At 45.7% G+C, this 21,150-nt stretch overlaps 1 protein-coding gene across 5 annotated transcripts in view; it reads left to right on the top strand.

The window, feature by feature from the left end:
- Positions 1-21,150, top strand: part of RYR1 (ryanodine receptor 1) — a 127,895-nt gene that overhangs the window by 82,223 nt on the left and 24,522 nt on the right. For 3 of the 5 annotated variants that reach the window (XM_055412236.2, XM_055412235.2, XM_055412234.2), the window contains 10 exons: positions 48-127; positions 220-296; positions 1,231-1,304; positions 1,942-1,959; positions 3,064-3,144; positions 8,228-8,316; positions 8,410-8,538; positions 8,623-8,727; positions 11,341-11,422; positions 13,741-13,928. In XM_055412236.2, coding sequence (XP_055268211.1) covers positions 48-127; positions 220-296; positions 1,231-1,304; positions 1,942-1,959; positions 3,064-3,144; positions 8,228-8,316; positions 8,410-8,538; positions 8,623-8,727; positions 11,341-11,422; positions 13,741-13,928 — 923 coding nt within the window. The remainder of the gene's footprint in view (positions 1-47; positions 128-219; positions 297-1,230; positions 1,305-1,941; positions 1,960-3,063; positions 3,145-8,227; positions 8,317-8,409; positions 8,539-8,622; positions 8,728-11,340; positions 11,423-13,740; positions 13,929-21,150) is intronic. The other 2 variants (XM_055412238.2, XM_055412237.2) reach the window with 1 other exon arrangement.

The raw sequence follows: 21,150 nt of genomic DNA, 5'->3' as shown, positions 1-21,150 counted from the left end.
ACCACTGTTTGCCCCCTGCCATGCCCCTCTGCAACCCGTTCCCCCAGGAGAGACGGGTGCTATGGTGTCCTCCACCCTGAAGCTGGGCATCTCCATCCTAAACGGAGGCAATGCTGATGTGCAGCAGGTAACGAGTGAAGGGACTTGGGAGGAGGGCTAAGAGGGCTGGGAGGTTCCTGTGTGACTCCCAGGTCCCCCACTCCTCCTACCCTTCTGCAGAAAATGCTGGATTACCTGAAAGATAAGAAGGAAGTTGGCTTCTTCCAGAGTATCCAGGCACTGATGCAAACCTGCAGGTAGGCTCTAGTGCACATCTTATTTAAAAAAATTTTTTTAATCTATTTGTCTTTGGCTGTGCTGGGTCTTTGTTGCTGCACAAGCGTTTCTCTAGTTGTGACAAGCAGGGGCTACTCTCTAGTGGCGATGCGCGGGCGTCTTATTGTGGTGGCTTCTCGTTGCAGAGCATGTGGCTCTAGGGCTTGTGGGCTCCAGTAGTTGGAGCATGTGGGTTCAGTAGTTGTGGCACACAGACTTAGTTGCCCCAAGGCATGTAGGACCTTCCTGGATCAGGGATCCAACCGGTGTCTCCTGCATTGGCAGGCAGATTATTAACTGCTGGATCACCCCACTGAGCCACCAGGGAAGCCCCCCTAGTGCACACTTTTCATTAAGCTGAGTCCCCAGTCCTGGTACCACCTCCAGTTCTAGTTCTGTTCTCTTGGTTCCAGGAACAGAGACCCACTCAGGCTAGCTCAGATAACAGGGAGTTTATTATAAGGAGTCACATGGAACAATACAGGAGGCAAAATGCTGCAGACTTTAAGAATGAGTTAAGGATCCAGATAGCTGGAAGGTAGTTGAGACTTCAGGGGCACTCAGGCAGCAGGGACTTGGGGCTCTTTCTGATGACCCCTGTTCCTGTCGCTCCACTGCTGTCTGCTTTCGCTCTTCTCTTGTGGTTGACTGCCTTTCACTGCCTCTCTGAAGCTTTTGCTAATTGATAGTTTCTGTTTCCTTCTGATTTCAGCTTTTATATATTTCATCCTTGCCCCACCTTTCCCCACAGCTGCTACTGCATAGCTTTTATCAGCTCTTAGTTTCTGCTTCCTCTCGATTTCAGCTTACTCTCTCTACCACCTCCCCCCATCATCGGGAGGGCTGTCAGGCTCTGGAATAGAGGAGGGCAGAGGCCTCAGCGCATCTTCACTGTCTTTCCTTTCTTTCCCTCAGTGTCCTGGATCTCAATGCCTTCGAGAGACAGAACAAGGCAGAGGGGCTGGGCATGGTGAATGAGGATGGAACTGGTGAGGCCCTTTTGGGCTTCCCTCTCCCTGGGGCATCCCCTTCCTTCAGGATCTACTCCCTCCCCCAACTTTGCCCAGAGCTCCCTACCCCCCCCCCAGCCAAACACCCTCCCTCCCCAAGAGCATCCTCAGGTTCCGCCTCCTGTAGTGGTCCCAGTCCTGCCCTGCTCCCATTCCTCCAGAGTCTCTCTCCCCCTGGTCCCATCCCTGGGTGTCCTTCTGTGTTCTCTCACCCTTCGCCACATGGACCCCACCCTCCACATGCCCCAAGTCTCCAGCCCTGGTTGCTGTTCTCTCATTAATGTCCCTAATCAGAGTTAATTGAGTCTCCTCTTTGCTGTGTTGTGACGTGTCTAACCTTTCTGCCCTGATCCTTGCCTCCTGCCTCTCCATCTCTACCTGTCCATCTCTCTCTCTCTTCCCTCTTCTTTCTTCCATTCTGCTTTCACCCTCTTCTTGTTCTCTTCTTTGCTTCCTTGCTCCTTCTTGCTCTCTCTCTCTATGGGTTGTTTCTCTCTCTATGTCTTAAATCCTGACCATATCACTGTGTGTTTTTTTTCCTGTCTCTGTCTCCTTCTGTCTTTCTTTTTCCTTCTTTTTCTTCTGCTTCTTCCTCCCATCCTGTTGGCTGCCTCAGTCATCAACCGCCAGAACGGTAATTCCCGGAGCCCATTGCTTGCTATGCTGCTGCCATCCCCAACCCTTCTAACCCCCAACCGCCCCCCTCCACCTGGTGGCTGAGGATCTGGGACATCCAGGGGAGGGAGGTACCATGCCGGCGGAAAATCTTGAGATCAGGGCTCCAGAGACCAAGAGTCGGGTCCCAGATTAGCCACTAACAACACGTGAAACTATGAATAAATCGCTTACTTTATGTAAGCTTGTTTCTCCATGTGTAAAATAGAAGCAAGAGAAGATAGCAAAGATCCTTTTCCAGCTGGATGTTGCTGGACTTCCAGACCCAGATTCGCAGTCCCGAGGTGGGGTGAACCCCACCCCCACATACCCGGCTCTCTGCGCCCGCGACCCCAGATTGATCGAGTCTGCTGTTCCCATCCACCAACCGGATTGGTTGCCCCCAAGCATCCACTCTGATTGGTGTGCGTGCCTCCTCTGCGCCTGCTCTGGTTGGCCCGAACATTCACTATCTAGCTGTCCCCTCGCTCGTCCCGCCCCTATAGTCCACAGTGATTGGCTCCTTTCAGGTGCCCGTTCTGATTGGTCCATGTTTACACGCCTCCCCCTCTGCTTTTCCTGGATTGGCTGCTTTTAAAACATCTGAGCCAATTGGCTTTCGACTGCATCTCCTGTTCATTTCTCCTGCACAGAGCCTTTGCGTGAAAGTGACTTCAACCCCCATAATCCATTAACCGCCCCCCCCCGCCCCCGCAGTCCTGGAGGTGGGCTGAGGGAGATATCAGCAGCCCAAACCTCTTCTAGGTCGACAGACACTCTTGGATGTCACACAAGTGGTGACATCAAGGAGACACTGATACTGTAGAAAGACACTTGAGGCCACAGCTTCATGACTCAGGGCCCCTCAGTCTCCTTCTGCTGATGTCCTGGACTCTGAGGTTGGGACCCCTGGTGTCATGGATTCCCATGGCCCTCATAGTGTCTTTAAAATGGTGGCTGCTGCTCCCTGCGCACCTGCCCTTTGTGCATGTGTGTGCAGTGTGCATGGGCTGTGTGCACACTTTCTGGTGTCCTCGCGCATTTGACGTCTTCTGTACCGTGCCTTACCCCTCCTTCCACCCAGGAGAGAAGGTCATGGCGGATGATGAATTCACCCAGGACCTGTTCCGATTCCTGCAGTTGCTCTGTGAGGGTCACAATAATGGTGAGGAGGAAAGGAGGGTGAGATGGAAAGTCAGCCAAGGTCTGGGGTGGGTCTGGGAGGGTTGCCTGAGTTAACCTCCAGTCCCATTCTCCCCTGATCAGTGATGACCTCACCACCCTCCCAGGCCCCACGGTCCTTCATTCTTTACTTTCAGCCAGTGTCAAGCCCTGTCTGCCCACCTTCCTAAATCTCCCTTGAATTTCAGGAATCCAGCCGCTTTATTTCACTTTCACCTCCTCTAACCAGTCCAATTTCCCCAAAGCAATCTGCCAAAACCCAATTTGGCCAAAAATCAATTTTCACACATGAGCAGTTTGCCACATGCCATTTTCCCACAGGCATTTTGCAGCAGCTGCCAAAGTTCAGTAAATGTGGTGGATTTCCTTTAACTCTGGGTCTGCAGAGGGAAAAATTGCCTGACATTTCTAAATGAATCTCTTAGAACCACCTATTAATTTTGCTTATAAAATACTTTGCCAGGAGGAAGTCCCGCATTCTCTTGCCTAACTTAAACAAGTTTGAGTTTCCACAACTTTTGTTCTGGTTCAGACAATATAACCAGATGAAAGATGACACAGCAAGTTAATTAAATACATCACTGGTGAGAAAATGACACCTCACGTGGCACACAGTGTACAACGTTAAAGGAACAGTTTGAAATTCTGAACAGCAAACATCCCACCCAATGCAGTTTCCTATGACAAACATGTACAGTCTCAAAGTTGTGGTTATAACACTTAGCAGGTGATAAGAAACCACAGACTGCCCAGAAATTAACCTTCATGACAAGAATGGGAGTGATTCTAAACCTAACTTCCATAGAACCTGCACCCCACTTGGCTAGTATTCTTTAAGGTAACTGGTAAACATCTTTAATTTTCACTCTTTTCTTTTCAACAAAGGATAAAGCATGATCCATTGTTTTGCGTTATCATAAGCTCTTTTGTCCACAGCTAGTTTTCCTTCAAGTTCTATTACATACCTTAGTGCCGGGTGACTAAGGTTTTCTTTCTTTAACAAAGGTGGAATCAGTCTTTGGGATTTAAAATGAATTTTTGTCCCTGGGTCTGTGACACTTTGGAAATAAGAATGTTCTTTCGGTGAAATTTCTTTCTCCCACCAAATCTGCAATCCAGCCTTCTGCCCAAATTTGTGGATTTGTAAACCAGTCTAGTCAAATAAATATTTGAAATATCTTTCAAATCTTAGAGGTTTTGCATGTCTTGAGTGTTCAGTGCCATTCAGAGTAAACAAAAGTCAGGGAATTGTAACTAACCATTTAGGCTTATGGTCTGATTTAAATGAACACAGAAAAAGGAATTAGAAAACAAGGTTGATGGGAAAGCCTATCAGTTTGCTTATAAAATCTTGAATGCCTGAGTATACTTTTAGTCTATCACATGAGACCAGGCAAAAGGACATTCAGACTGAAATAGTGATTGTGAAGTATTTAGAGGGAAGTCAGGTAGAAGTAAAACTTGAGGAGAAAAAAATTCCAAGGGGCTGTTGAAGCCATCCTGGGTGACACATTGCTATAACATCAAAAGGATTTAACTAAAGTTTGTGTTCATTGCCTTGATAATCTGATGAATTGGTCATTTGGCAAATGGGTCTACAGAAGTTATTCTCAGACTCAAGTGTGCCTAGGAATCACCTGGAGGCCTTGTTAAAATAGACTTTTGGACCCCATCCCAAGTTTTTTGATTTAATAGTTCTGGGATGGAGCCAAGGAATTTGCATTTCTGATAGGTTTCTGGGAGATGCTGACTCTGCTAGTCTGGACTGGTGCTTTGAGAATCACTGCTCCAATGCACAACTCTTAACCTCAGCACTCTCTTTAAGGCCCTTTAAGAACTGCTATTTTGGGGACTTCCCTGGTGATTCAGTGGTTAAGACTCCGTGCTTCCAATGCAGGGGTGCAGGTTCCAGTCCTGGTCTGGGAACTAAGATTCCACAAGCTGTTGTTTATTGAACACTTACATACCTGTTCTAAATTTAGAACACAGCAGTGTTCTAAATTCATTATATATACTAACATTAAAATCTCAGGACAGCTCGATAAAGTAGGCCTATTGTGACTACCATGTTACATATGGGAAAACCAAGGCACAGTCTGCTGCACAGAGAGGTCACAAAGTGAGGGATTTGAGCAGCCAACTCCTACTCATCTTTCAGGTCATAGCTCAGAGGTCCTCTCCTCCACGAAGCCCTCCCTGACCACCCAGTCTGGGTCAGGCAGCTCCTCTGGGTTCCTCCAACCCCCTGAGCTTCCTCCATCACAACCCTGATCATTATAATTATTTTATCCAGAACTTCTCAACCACAAACTGAAGAAGGGAGAATGGTTTAATAAGCCCCCAAGTAGCCATCACTCAGATCAAATTATAAGCTTTCTGCCATAGAACATTTTTCAAATAGTGGGAACTGACTTACTAGATGGTCGTGAATCAAGTTTATCACCGAGGTTCTCATTTCTAATTGCACATTGGTATGCCTGGGGAGCTTTGCAAGACACTAATGCCCAGTTTTCACCCCAGATAGTCTAATTTAATTGGTCTGGGATGAGGTATGAGCGTTGGGAGTTTTAAAATTCTCCAGATGGCTCTAATGTGCAATCAAGGTTGGGAGGTTAAGAATATATATTTAGTGCATTGAGATCAGAAATCTTTCAACTAGTACAGGACACAAGATAGCAGGATGCATGGCACATACTGGGGTTCTCAGGTGGTGCTAGTGGTAAAGAACCCGTTTGCAATGCAGGAAACACAGGAGACTCGAGTTTAATCCCTGGTTGGGAAGATCCCCTAGAGGAGGGCACGGCAACCCACTCCACTCTTCTTGCCTGGAGAATCCCATGGACAGAGGAGCCTGGCAGGCTACAGTCCATTGGGTCACAATCAGACATGACTGAAGCGACAGCATGCATGCACACATGGCACATAGTAAGGGTATGTGAAACTACTGGTTCAGGTATATGTGGATGTAATGTCAGATTAGACACCCCTCCTGGGCCTCAATATAAACGTGTACTGTATTTCCTACTGTGGGTTGCAGTTAGAAAAGATTGACAAATTACTACATGACAATAGAAACTTCACAAGGGCAGAGACTTTGTTTTCTTTTACTCCTGTATCCCTAGGGCCTTGAGCAGTGCCTGCAGATGCACTAAGTCACTCCTATCATGCCTAACTCTTTACAACCCTATGGACTGTAACCTGCCAGGCTCCTCTGTCCACAGGATTCTTCAGGCAAGAACACTGGAGTAGGTTGCCCTGCCCTCCTCCAAGGGATCTTCCCAACCCAGGGATCAAACTTGAGTCTCTTGTGTTTCCTGCATTACAAGCGGGTTCTTTAGCACTAGCGCCACCTGGGAAGCCCTGAACAGTGCCTGGCACAGAGTAAATGCTCAGTAAATGTATAGTCCTAAAGTATAAGTGACCAATCTTCATCTATCATTAGCATATAGTATGTGCTCAATAAATATATATTGACTAAATGAACACATAAATGACAGATGCTTATCTCCTCTGGTTCTCAGTTCAGTTCAGTTCAGTCACTCAGTCGTGACCGACTCTTTGCGACCCCATGAATCACAGCATGCCAGGCCTCCCTGTCCATCACCAACTCCCGGAGTTCACTCAAACTCATGTTCATTGAGTCGGTGATGCCATCCAGCCATCTCATTCTCTGTCGTCCCCTTCTCCTCCCGCCCCCAATCCTTGCCAGCATCAGAGTCTTTTCCAGTGAGTCAACTCGTCGCATGAGGTGGCCAAAGTATTAGAGTTTCAGCTTTAGCATCAGTCCTTCCAATGAACACCCAGGATCGATCTCCTTTAGAATGGACTGGTTGGATCTCCTTGCAGTCCAAGGGACTCTCAAGAGTCTTCTCCAGCACCACAGTTCAAAAGCATCAGTTCTTTGGCGATCAGCTTTCTTCACAGTCCATCTCTCACATCCATACATGACCACTGGAAAAACCATAGCCTTGACTAGATGGACCTTTGTTGGCAAAGTAATGTCTCTGCTTTTCAATATACTATCTAGGTTGGTCATAACTTTCCTTCCAAGGAGTAAGCGTCTTTTAATTTCATGGCTGCAATCAGCATCTGCAGTGATTTTGGAGCCCCAAAAAATAAAGTCTGACACTGTTTCCACTGTTTCCCCGTCTATTTCCCATGAAGTGATGGGACCAGATGCAATGATCTTTGTTTCCTGAATGTTGAGCTTCAAGCCAACCTCTTCACTCTCCTCTTTCACTTTCATCAACAGGCTTTTTAGTTCCTCTTCACTTTCTGCCATAAGGGTGGTGTCATCTGCATATCTGAGGTTACTGATATTTCTCCCGGCAATCTTGATTCCAGCTTGTGCTTCTTCCAGCCCAGCGTTCCTCATGATGTACTCTGCATATAAGTTAAATAAGCAGGGTGACAATATACAACCTTGACATACTCCTTTTCCTATTTGGAACCGGTCTGTTGTTCCATGTCCAGTTCTAACTGTAGCTTCCTGACCTGAATACAGGTTTCTCAAGAGGGAGGTCAGGTGGTCTGGTATTCCCATCTCTTTCATAATTTTCCAGTTTATTGTGATCCACACAGTCAAAGGCTTTGGCATAGTCAATGAAGCAGAAATAGGTTCTCAGTAGGTGTGCAATAATTTTTTTTTGAGAAATGAATGAATAAATAACCAATCTTCCATCTCTCCAGCACATAGTAGGCATTTAGTAAAAAAACTTGTGAATGACTAAAGGTTGAATCTCAATATCCCCCTGCTGTATTATAGATGCTCAGTAAATATTTTTTTGGGGAGGGAATGAATAAATGATTGACCTTTCACTACATCTGGCACATAGTAGGCCCACAATATTTATTACACAAAATGGATAAATGATCCTCCATCTTCCTCTAACAAATAGTAGGTACTGATAAAGAGTTATTAAAGAAATGATTATATGCCTTCTGACATACAATAGGCACTCAATAAATATTTACTGCATAAATGAATAAAGGACCCACTGTCCATCTCCTCTAGCACGTGTCCATCTCCTCGAGCTCAATGAATGAATAACTTTTCCTCTCCCTAGATTTCCAAAATTACCTACGTACACAGACAGGGAATACAACCACTATTAACATCATCATCTGTACTGTGGACTACCTCCTGCGGCTGCAGGTGAGGCTGTGAGGCCGTCCAGTGTGACCTGGGCCGGGGACTGTTGGGCCATAGCTAGCCCCAGCAACCGCTCACACTGCGTCTATCCACCAGGAGTCCATCAGCGACTTCTACTGGTACTACTCCGGCAAGGATGTCATTGAGGAGCAAGGCAAGAGAAACTTTTCCAAGGCAATGTCGGTGGCTAAACAGGTGTTCAACAGCCTCACCGAGTACATCCAGGTAGGGTTCGCTCTCTGGGGCGAGGCGGGGCAGTCTCGCATCCCTCGCCCTACCTGGTGCTCACGTAGAACCTTTGCCACCCAGGGCCCTTGCACTGGAAACCAGCAGAGTCTAGCGCACAGCCGCCTCTGGGACGCAGTGGTGGGATTCCTGCACGTGTTTGCCCACATGATGATGAAGCTCGCTCAGGTTCGGGCCCCTCTATTCTTCATCCGACTGCCTCCGGACATCCCGTAACTGGCACGTTGGCAAGTTTCGCCCACTCAGTTTTCTACCCCAGGGTTCCCAGCGGGTTCCGGACGGGTCCCATCTTCCTTCTGGATTGACTTTCTGCATGACCCCGCCTCCTCTCGTCCACCGCCAATCGGCTGGTTATCCACCTATAGTTCCATTGGTCTGCTTTTGGGCCCCGCCCCCTCTGGCCCAGAACTCCTCTATGGTTGGTTGATGTTCACACCAATCGGATGGATAATCAGCCGATAGACGGTAGAGGGTGAGGCGAGGAGGCGGGGTCATGCAGAAAGCCCAGAAGGAAATGCAACCAGTCTGGAACCCGCCGGGAGCCGTGGGGTGGGAAATTGACTGATGGGGATAGGAAAAGGGATGGCTTCTAGATCTGGGCCTGAGGCTGAAGGAGTGTTTTGCTTCTTTATTCCGCTTGCGGCAGATGACTCCTATCCAGGGCATCCATGATGTAAGGTCCCTGTCGAGCCCCATCTCTAGCATCTTTGTGCTCCCTTTGCCCCACCACCCCAACCCCTTTGCAGTCTTGTCAATGTCTCACAAACACCTTGTCCGTTTGCTCTGCTTCTGTCTGGTAAACATATTTCAAGGCTGCCAAATGCGCTGCAGGAGGGCTCAGCATCTGAAAGGGCACCATCCAGAACCTAGATATCCTACGTAAATACATCGATATGTTTATTCCAGTAGTTTTCCAGCAGGTGGCAATATTCTATATTTTATAATTTCCCAACAGGAAGAGTCTTGAAGGGAAGCTTTTTCTAATTTACTCAAAGGCGCCACAGGGGCTGACAGAAACCCTGTCTGGTGTCATCTGACCTTTTGAAAGGAGTTGAATTTAACTACACAGTTTCTCAGTGTGAGTGAGTTGAAGTCAAGCTGTTGTAATCTTAAAATTCTAGAGAATATGGGTATCTTTGTGGAGATTTCCAAATCTTACAGAATTAATTCATCAGTCATAGCCTAAGTTAAATTGCAAAAGCTAGAAACCCAATGCAAAGTGGTGGCTTACAAAAAAAAAAAAAAAAAGAACTTATCAGCTCACATCACAGATCAGATCATATCCAGGGTCTAGAATGCTATTAGTAGAAATGTCTGTCTCCTCTCTGGCTTCATTATCAAGCAGGCACTTCCCAGGGGCTGGAAAGAATGGTGTCCTGGGCTTCCGTGAGCCCCTGTAACAGCTTCAGAGGGAAAAGAACCGCTCTTTAGCTCGAAGAAAAGACTTGCCATACCCTCTTATTGGACTACAGGGTCACATGCCCATTCCTGAACCAATCACCCTGGTCAGGGAAAAGAAAGCTCCGATTGGCCAGACCTGGTCCAATACCCACCCCTAGAGCCAGGAAGGTGGGTTTAGTCCTATATTCTCTGAGAGCAGGATTATGGAATCAATTAAGTAGCTGTGTCTTGGGCAGGCACACACCGCAGGCACTCACCAGGATCTGAGATCCTGGAATGTTGGAATCTTTGAGTCAGAATTCAGAGCTTTGGAATCATGGAAAAGTGTTAAGATTAGAGGGCTTTTTCCCAGGTGGCACTAGTGGTAAAGAACCCGCCTGCCAATGAAAGTAGACATAAGAGATGCGGGTTTGATCCCTGGGTCAGCAAGATCCCCTGGAGGAGGAAATGGCAACCCACTCCAGTATTCTTGCCTGGAGAATCCTATGGACAGAGGAGCCTGGTGGCTACGGTCCATAGGGTTGCACAGAGTCAGACACGGCTTAAGTGACTTAAGCGATTTAGCACGTATGCACGCACTTCAGGATTAGAATTAGCAACTCAAGAACTAACATGGGGTAGCCTCACAGCAAGCCTTACAACTAGCAAGGAGGAGCCTTACATCCTATTTACCTGGTACCCTTACCCTTCTTCCATTTTATTAGGTAGAACCATATGAAATTACCACTTTGTTGGTGAGACATGCCTGAATATTGGCAGTTTTATGTAGTTCAGCCTCATACAAATAGGGACCATGAGGCAGAACTTCGATCATGTTGGAGACTTCTGTGGGCTCTCCATGAGACACTATGATAGGAGAAGCAAAGTGTCCCCACATTCTTCCCAACAGGCTTACCAAAGAGCCCGTAGCTGTGTCCTGCAGCCTTCTTCCTGAACCCAGAGTCTCACTTTTTTCATCACATATTCATTCAACAAACATGGGTCAACCTCCCGCCGTAGGCCAGGTGCAGTGCTGAACTCTCTTCCCAGATCTGTGTCAGTGTCCCCAGTATTTGCTCCTGTCTGTCTCTGTCTCTCTTGGTCCCAAGCGTCTGCTCTCAGCCCCATACTCCTCCCAGCCCTCCTTGTCAACCAGCCCTTGCCACTACACATCCCCCCTTGGGCTCACTTTCCCCAAAGTGTCAACCCCACCCCCACAATCTTGTCTCTCTGCCCTTTGCCCTGCTTCCGAGGAACATGTCTGGACTCGGGTCCCCTCGGAGGTAAGATGGGGGAAGAAAAGTGGTCTTAGGCCCAACTGGGTGGATGGAAACAACTGGAGGTGGGGGAGGCATCTCTGCCAAAAAGAACCCTCACATAGCTGGGATGTGGGGTCCCTAGGACTCAAGCCAGATCGAGCTGTTGAAGGAGCTGCTGGATCTGCAGAAGGACATGGTGGTGATGTTGCTGTCACTGCTAGAAGGTAAATGCCCAGTGGCTGGGGGTAAGTGGAGGGTACCAAGGTGCAGACAAGCTCAAGAATGGCCCTCAGACCCAGGAGAGCCTAAGCTTCAATCCCATCTGACATCATGTCAGGGTCAATGCATTTAAGCCACTGTAATAAGCTCTCCAAACACTTAGTGAGCACTTATTATGTGCCACGTCCTATGTACATATGATAATTTATTGATTCCCCAGAGAAATCTTAATCAGGTGGGTGGCCAGGACACTTTTTAAAATGTCTGCCCTGAATCATTATTTATTTGCTGAATGTGTCAGTTAGTTCTGGCTGCCTAACAAATATTCCTAAAATGTAGTGACTTAAAACAACCATAATTTATTACTAATTAATAAAATAATTTAACTTGTAGACAAAGACTTTTTCTGTAGAGGTTCATAACACCATCCTCATTCTTTTATATGGCTGCATATTACCAGTTGTGTTGTGATACAGTGATTCATTTAACCACAACCCTATCAATGGACATTCAGGGTTTGTTTGTTTTTTTAATATGTTTGTTTATTATTTATTTATTTTTGGTTGTACTGAGTCTTCATTGCTGCACACAGCTTTCTCTAATTGCAGCGAGTAGGGGCTACTCTTCATTGCAGCAATGGGCTTCTCATTGTGGTGGCTTCTCTTGTTGCGGAGCAGAGGCTCTAGGCACATGGGCTTCAGTTGTTGCAGCTCGTGGGCTCAGTAGTTGGGGTGTGCGGCTCTGGAGCGTGTGGGTCAGTAGTTGGAGCACACAGGCTCAGTAGTTGTGGCTCCCAAACTCTAGAGTGTGGGCTCAGTAGCTGTTGCTTCCCAGCATGTGGAATCCTCCCAGACCAGGGATCGAACCTGTGTCCCCTGCCCTGGCAGATGGACTCCCATCCGCTGTGCCGCCAGGGAAGTTCCACGTTCAAGGTTTTTAAAAAATATTTTGCTATGACAAACCATTTGGCAATGAATAATCCTCCTACAGTGTCTTAAATTTTTGGCAACTAGTCATTAGCTTTTAAAAATCAGATTTAGGGACTTCCCTGGTAGTTCAGTGGTTAAGACTCTGTGCTTCCAGTGCAGGGGGCATAGGTTTGATCCCCGGTCAGGGAACTAGGGTCCCACGTGCAGTGCATGGTGCAGCAAAAATAAATAAATCATAAATATAAATTTAAATTTAAAAATCAGAAATCCCTTTAAACATTTTGTTTTTGAAAAACTGAAAGGCTCAGTGACCAGGGTCTACATTCTCACATGCAAAAGTCAGCTGAATTGGATTAAATAACAAAATCATATCAATATTCAATCTGATGTTGATGACAGTGCTATGATGAAATAAGAGAATGTCCTCATCATTTAGAACATATATGTGGAAATATTTGGGGTAAAATGCCTCATGTCTGCAGCTTACTCCTTAATGATTCAGTGAAAAAAACAGAGAGAGAGGTATTATAAAGCAAACATGGCAAAATGTAAGCCATTGATGAATCTGGAATACATGAAGTTCCCTTGTACTCTTGGAAACTTCATGCATTGATACATTTGAAATTATATGAAAATTTAAAGGTCCAAAAGGAAGCTGGAGCCAGTTTGGGGAATTTCCTGGTAGTCCAGTGGTTAGGACTTGGCAGTTTCACAGGCATGGCCTGGGTTCAATCCCTGGTCATGGATCCTGCAAGCCGTGTGGTGTGGCCAATAAACAAATAAAAGTGAAACTCTGTTTAAAAAGAAGCTGGAGCCAGTTTGCTTTGGGTGGGGGGGGAGCATGGTGTCCCAGTTTACCACAGTCTCCACCTCTCTCTGTTGTCTGCCCTTCAGCCTACCTCAGTTTTCTAAGGACCTCCCTGGCCCCTGTGGACTTGGGAAAGACTTAGGTGTGTGAGCTCTGAGGTCTCGCCTCTCTGGGTTCAAGTCTGCCCCACCGTCTCACTGGCTATGGAACCCTGAGTGTGGACTCATTCTCTAAGTCTTTTTCCTCATCTGTACAAATGAACAGGGACACATATTCATTACAAAGATGAGGCCATGTCAGTGTAGCAGTTGCCATGGCATCTGGGACCTGCTGTTAGCTGATGCTGTTGTTATCTTTATTGATGACTCCCCCAGCTATAGGGGGATGAAGACAGGATCAACCAGGTTCACACCTGATGCTGTTGCTGAGCAGGAAGTGACCCTTTGGGGGAGGTGTCAGAGCTGACCTGGGAAGTTCCACCAGCACAGGGCATCCTGGCAGCTCCTGAGCTGGAGAGGGAGGCAGGCCACATGGGGATCCAGAGAGGAGGTGCTTTGGGGTCACACTGACCGGGGGCTGCCTGCAGGGAACGTGGTGAACGGCATGATTGCCCGGCAGATGGTGGACATGCTTGTGGAATCCTCATCCAACGTGGAGATGATCCTCAAGTTCTTTGACATGTTCCTGAAACTCAAGGACATCGTGGGCTCTGAGGCCTTCCAGGACTATGTCACTGATCCCCGTGGTCTCATCTCCAAGAAGGACTTCCAGAAGGTGGGTACTGGGAGGTGGATGGGTGGGGGTGCCAAGGGCCACTTGTGGACCTGCCTGGCTGCCTGCTCTGGTCAAGAGACTCCTCTGGACGCCTCCATTTCTTTATCTGTAAAATGGGAATAAAACCATCCTTGGAGTTTTTTTGGTGTTTTTTTTTAAATAATTTCATTTATTTAAGACAATTTTTTAGTTGTGCTGGGTCTTCGTTGCTGCGCCAGCTTTTCTCTAGTTCAGGTGAGCAGAAGCTGCTCTCTAGATGAGGTGTGTGGGCTTCTCATTGCAGCGCCTTCTCTTGTTGTGGAGCACAGGGTCTAGGGTGTGTGGGCTTCAGTAGTTGTGGCTCCCCGGCTCTAGAGCACAGGCTCAATTGTTGTGTTGCCTGGACTTAGTTGCTCTGTGGCATGTGGAGTCTTGCCAGACCAGGGATTGAAACCATGTCTCCTGCATTAGCAGGCAGATTCTTTACCACTGAGCTACCAGGGAAGCCCTTGGGTTTTAGTTTTGGCTGAGCAGCATGTGGGTTCTCAGTCCCCTAACCGGGGATTGAACCTTCCCTGCTACATTGGAAGCAGGGAATTTTAACCACTGAACTGCCAGGGAAGTCCTCCTTGGAGTTGTTTTGAAGATGAAATTCATTAATACAAATAAGAACCAGTATTTCTATTATCATTATTAATAGTCATAATTTTATCATTATTATAAATAGAGATCAGTTTTTCAGTTGATAAACATCCATTGGGTTTCTCCTCTCCACTGGCCCTGTGCTGGTACCATGACCATGGACAGAGCAACAACTGAGACAGACACAGCCCTGCCTTCATGGGGCTTATAGACTAACGGGAGAGGCAGTCACTAGTGACCACTGCAGGTCTAAATAATGAGACTGTTAGGAGGGAGATGCAGGAACAAGCCTCCCTGGTAGCTCAGTGGTAAAGAATCTGCCTGCTAATGCAGGAGACATGGTTTCAGTCCCTGGTCTGGCAAGACCCCACATGCAGGAGTCCACTCACCTGGCTTTGCCATCCTTTCTACCCCAGGGAAGTCACTCATCTGCTCTGAGTCTCAGGCTCCTCATCTGTGAAATGGGGCTAAGATAATAACATTAACTGTTTCAAAGGACTGCTGTGAGAGTGGGCAGTGGGTGAACAGTGGATACTGCCTGGAACACAGAATATAGGAGATATTACCTGTTATTATTTCTATTATTACTGCCATATCTTTTACATCACTATTTTATCTTTTTCGTTTCAAATAACTTCAGGCTTATGGAGAAGTTGCCAAGAACATTACATAAAATTTCTGCATACCGTTTCACTCAGATTGCCAGTATGTTAACTTTTTACCTCGTTTGCTCTGTCATGATTCTCCTTTGCCTCTCAATACTTCAGGTAATGAGAATGAGTTCATTCTCTTACATAACCACAAAACATTTATGCAAACTAGGAAGTTAACTAATTAGGAAATTAGTTAACTAATTAACTGTCAAAGGAAATTAACTTTGACGCAATGTTGCTATCTACAGATTTTATTCAATTTTCACTCTTGAAGGAATTTTTTTCCTTGTCAAGGATCCAGTCTAGGATCAGGGAGTGAATTCAGGCATCCTGTCCCTTTGTTGTAGTTCAGTCACTCAGTCATGTCTGACTCTTTGCGACCCCGTGAACTGCAGCATGCCAGGCCTCCCTGTCCCTCACCATCTCCTGGAATTTGCCCAAGTTCATGTTCATTGCATTGGTGATGCCTGTCCCTTTAGCCCTCTTCAATCCAGAACCCTTCCTTGGTTTGTCTTTGCTTCTTATGAGCTTGAAATTTTTGAAAAATAGAGGCCAGTTGTTTTATAGGATGGCCCTTAGTGTGGGCTTGTCTGAGTTTTCCTCGTGATTCGACTGAGGTTACAGACTTTGACAGGAATATAAGAGAAGCACTAAGTCCTCCTTGGTGTATCGTATCAGGAGGTGCGTGCTGTTAGGTCTTCACATTTCAGTTTGTGTCAGCTTGGCTCACATGGTGAAGGTGTTTACCAGGGTTTCCACTGTAATGATACTGTTGTTCCCCTTGGTGCCTTGTGGGGATGTGCTTTGAGACTATGTCAATATCCTGTACTCAGGTTGGCGTCCATCAGAAATGCTTATATCAAATGATTATTACTCTGGCCATTGATAAGTGCTAGTTTCTTAATTTTCTGATATCCTTTACCTTAATTGTGTATGTGCTCAGTCATGTCCGACTCTGCAACCCCAGGGACTCTAGCCTGCCAGGCTCCTCTGTCCGTGTAATTTTACAGGTGAGAATACTTGAGTGGGTTGCCATTTCCCACTCCAGGGGATCTTCATGTCCCAGGGATTAAACCCACAACTCTTGTGTCTCTTGCATTGGCAGGCAGATTCTTAACCACTAGTGCCACCTGGGAATTAGATACCTTTTAGAAAATTTTTATTGCAATATAGTTGATTTACAATGTTCTGTTAATTTCCACTGTACTGCAAAGTGATTCAGTTTTACATATATATATATATATCCTTTTTAATTATGGAGTATCACAGGATGTTGAATGTAGTTCCCTGTGCTATACAGTAGGACCTTGTTTATCCATTCTATATGTAATAGTTTGTATCTGCTGATTTCACACTCCCAATCCTTCTCACCACTCCCCCTCTTGGCAACCACAAGTCTATTCTCTATGTCTGTGAGTGTTTCTGTTTTGTAGATACGTTCTTTTGTGTCATATTTCAGATTCCACATATAAGTGATATCGTACGGTATCTGTCTTTCTCTTTATGACTTACTTTGCTCAGCATGATAATCTCTAGGTCCATCCATGTCGCTGGAAAGTCATTATTTCATTAATTTTATGGCTGAGTAGTATTCCATTGTATACACATGCGGCGTCTTCTTTTTATGTCTTTATTTATGGCTGAGCTGGGTCTTCACTGCTGTATCTGGGCTTTCTCTATCTGCCAGCAGGGGCTACTCTTTGTTGCCATGTGTGGGACAACACATTTTCATTGTGGGGGCTTCTCTTGTGGAGCATGGGTTCCAGAGCATGCAGGCTCAGTCGTTGGGGAATGAATCCATGTCTCCTGCATTGGCGGGCAGGTTCTTAACCCCTGGACCACCAGGGGGAAGTCCCCGTACCACTGGGATTATCCATTCATTGGCTGATGGACATTTAGATGTCTTGGCTATTGTAAACAGTGCTGCTATGAACATTGGAGTGCATGTATCTTTTTGAATTAGTGTTTTGCCTGGGTATATGCCCAGGAGTGGGATTGCTGGATTATATAGTTGATTCTATTTTTAGTGTTTTTAAGGAAACTCCATACGGTCCACACCAATTTACATTCCCATCAACAGTGTAAGAAGATTCCCTTTTCTGCACAGATTAGGTACCATTTTACTGTAAGGAAGAGTTTTTCCTTTCTCCTCCGTTTACTTGTTTGTTTATGCATTTGTTCATTCGTTTATATCGGTATAGACCTATGGCTTCTTATTTTACCTAAGCGTTGCAATTGCTGCTGTCCATCAGCATGTAAATAAGCCCAGAGTCACCCAAGTTAAGTATAAAGTGCCCCATGCCTCCCAGTTGTCCTCCGAGAGCCTCCCTGCCTCTCTGTCTCCCCGCTTCTCAGCCACGCCTCCCAAGAGCTGTCTACACTTGCTCACTCCTTTCTCACCTCCCACTCCTTCCCTTATTCGGGGTTTGCTGGCTTCTGTCCCTGTCACTCTCCTGAAACCACACCAACTAAGATCATCAGGGATCTCTCCACCCTACAATCTCTCCTCTGACACATCATCTTGACAACATTTGCCACGGTTGGCCATTTCCTCCCAAGCCCCTAGCAATGCCTGCTTCCCTGGGCATCTGTGCCACCCACCCCTGGGACCCCTACCTTCCCTGGCAATCCCTCACAGATTCTTTTTTTTTTTTAAGAATTTTTAAAATGTGTACCATTTAAAAAGTCTTTATTGAATTTGTTACAATATTGCTTCTTTTTTTCTATGTTTTGGGTTTTTGGTCCCAAGACATGTGGGATCTTAGCTCCTTGAACAGGATTGAACCTGCTCCCTCTGCAATGGAAAGTGAAGTCATAACTACGTTGCTGTCCCTAAGCTTTAGGGAGAAGAGCGAATATGTATCATGTTCTCACTCTGTGCCGGGTCCTATGTGTAAATGAATGGTAATTTACAGCAACCATGAGGGAGTAAGGACTATTTTTTATTCCCATTTTACAGAAGTGGAAACCGAGGCACAGGGAGGTGGAAGTGCTCTGTTTAAGGTCACACAATGAATTAACAAGTCTGGGATTAGAATTTAGGCAATCTGACTCCAAAGTACACTGCCTCTAGGGTCATCCATTTACTAGCTCAATAAATAGTCAGTGAGCACCTCCTGAATGCCAGGCCTGCTCTAGGGACTCCCAGCCCTACTCTCTCGACCAGCAGATTTTCAGCGAGAGTCTGAGGGGGGAAGGCTGCAAGAGAACCAGAAAGCATTATGCAGGAGCTAAAGTCATGTCATATATATATATGTTGCCACTCTGTGCGTCATGTGGGCTGTTAGTTCCCCAACCAGGGATCGAACCTGTGCTCCCTGCAGTGGAAGCATGGCGTCTAACCACTGGACCACCAGGGAAGTTCCCTGCATCATTTATCATTTTAAAAGGACTCTACTCAGCAAAGGAAACCATCAACAAAATAAAAAGGCAACTTACAGAATGGGAAGAATATTTGCCAACCACATATGTAATAAGGGGTTTATATCCAGTGCACACAAACTGTTCATGATAACTCCTACACAATAAAATCAATAAATCTATTTAAAAATGAGCAAAGGACCTGAATAGACATTTTTTTAAAGAAGGCATACAAATGGCCAACAGGTACATGAAAATGTGCTCAATATCACTTATCATTGGGAAAATGCAAATCAAAAAAACCACAATGAGATATCACTTGACGCCTGTTAGGATGGCTGTTATAAAGAGAGAGAGAGAGGGTGACAAGGATGGAGAGAAAGGGGAACCTTTGACCATCCGTGGTGGGCATGTAGACTGGTGCACCATGGAAAACAGAATAGAGGATTCCTCAAGAAATTAAAACTAGAACTACCATATGACCCTGCGATCCCACTTCTGGAGATCTGTCCAAAGGAAATGAAACTGTTAAAGAGATGTTTGCACTCTCCTGTTCATTGCAGTGTTATTCACAATAGCCAAGGTGTGGAAACAGGCTAAGTTTCTGTCAGGGGGTCAATGGATACAGAAGGTGGTGTGTGAGGGGACGTATGTATACCTGTGGCTGATTTATGCTGATGTTTGGCAGAAACCAACATAATTCTGTAAAGCAATTATCCTTCAATTATAAAATAAATAAATTTAAAATTTTTTAAAAAGTAGAAGTACTACCAAAAAAAGAAGGTGGTGTGTGTACACACGCAATGAAATATTATTCAGCCATCCAATATTTTTTATAATTTTATTTATTTTATTATTTTTATTTATTTTGGCTGTGCTGGGTCTTCGTTGTCGCAGTCTTTTTGCCAGTCGTGGGGGCTACTCTCTAGTTGTGGTACGTGGGCTTCTCATTGCAGTGGCTTGTCTTGTTGTGGAGCGTGGGCTCTAGGGCATGTGGGCTCAGTAGTTGTGGCCCCAGGCTTATTTGCTCTGTGGTATGTGTAATCCTCTGGGACCAGGGATTGAACCCATGTCCCTTTCATTGGCAGGCGGATTCTTATCAACTGGACCATCAAGGAAGTCCTGCAATATATTCTAGAGATACAGGGAGTGTCCTGATTATTTTTTATAGGTGTCCAGTATTCCACTTTGCATATATATTATGGTTTATTTGATAATTTCCTATTTTTCTTCAAAAATAATTTATTATTCTTATTGGTATTTTTACTCACCTATTTATTTATTTTTTTGGCCATGCTTTGAGGCATGTGGGATATTAGTTCTCTAACCAGGGATCCAGCCCATGCCCCCTGCATTGGAAGCACAGAGTCTTAACCACTGGACTACCACGGAAGTCTCTGATTATTCCCTGTTGATGGATGCTTGCTTTGTCCCCTGTCTTTTGCCGTTACAACGCATGCTCTTGTCAGGGCTGCCATGCATAGTTGTACAAGCTGGGTACTGTACAAAGGTGCCAATTTATAGCACAGATATTGTAAATTTGTACCACAGGTTTCCAGCAGATGGAAGTACGTGCGTTGAGGAAGGCTCCTTATGGGCCACTAGCAATGCTGACTAGAACAATTTGTACATACATCATTTTGTATGTGCAGTTATATCTGAAGATAGACTTCCAAAAGTGGGATTGTTGGGCTAAGCGGTAAATGCATTTGTCATTTGGACAGATTTTGCCCTCTGTTTCTCCTTCTCATAAGCAACCTGTGAGGCTGCCTGTTTTCCCACAGCCTCACCACCAGACCGCATTTGTCAAGTATTTGGATTTTTGCCAATCTGATAGGTGAAAAAGGGTAGTGCCATGCAATTTTAACTCACGTTTATCCTGTTATGAGTGCAGTGAAGCATCTTTACATGTTACTTCGGGCTTCCCAGGTGGCACTAGTGGTAAAGAACCTGCCTGTCAATGCAGGAGATGTAAGAGATGCAGGTTCAGTCCCTGGCTCAGGAAGATCCCCTGGAGGAAGGCAAGGCAACCTCCTCCAGTATTCTTGTCTGGAGAATCCCATGGACAGAGGGTCCTGGTGGGCTGTGGCCCATAGGGTCACAGAGTCAGACATGACTGAAGTGACTTATCACGCACACATTACTTCTTTTGTGTTACTTGTTCAGTGAACTGACTATGTCCTTGGTCTTACTTCTAAGAATAAGGTCTTACTTGTCCTTACTCTTCTACTGGGATGTTAGCAGTTTTCTTGTTGATTTCTAGGAGCTCTTTATATATTGGGCTGCTTATAACTTTGCTAGTGATATGAGGTGTACTTCTTTTTCCTAGTTCATCATTTGTCTTTTGCCTTTGCGTATGATGGCTTGTTTGTTTATTTGTTTTTTTTGGGGGGGAGGAGGAGTTTGGACATGAATAAAACTTATGTTTTAAATTAAATGTAGTTTTTTGGCTGCACTGGGTCTTCATTGCTGTTCTTTCTCTAGTTGCAGTGAGCGGGGGCTACTCTCTAGTTTCCATGCAAGGGCTTCTCGTTGCTGTGGCTTTTCTTGTTGAAGCGCACAGGCTCTAGGCACATGGGCTTCAGTAG

The sequence above is a fragment of the Moschus berezovskii genome, chromosome 22 (assembly GCF_049115385.1).
Source record: "Moschus berezovskii isolate FMDL1 chromosome 22, NW_MosBer_1.0, whole genome shotgun sequence".
Classification (NCBI taxonomy): Eukaryota; Metazoa; Chordata; class Mammalia; order Artiodactyla; family Moschidae; genus Moschus; species Moschus berezovskii.
This window is presented reverse-complemented; position numbering and strand designations above follow the sequence as displayed.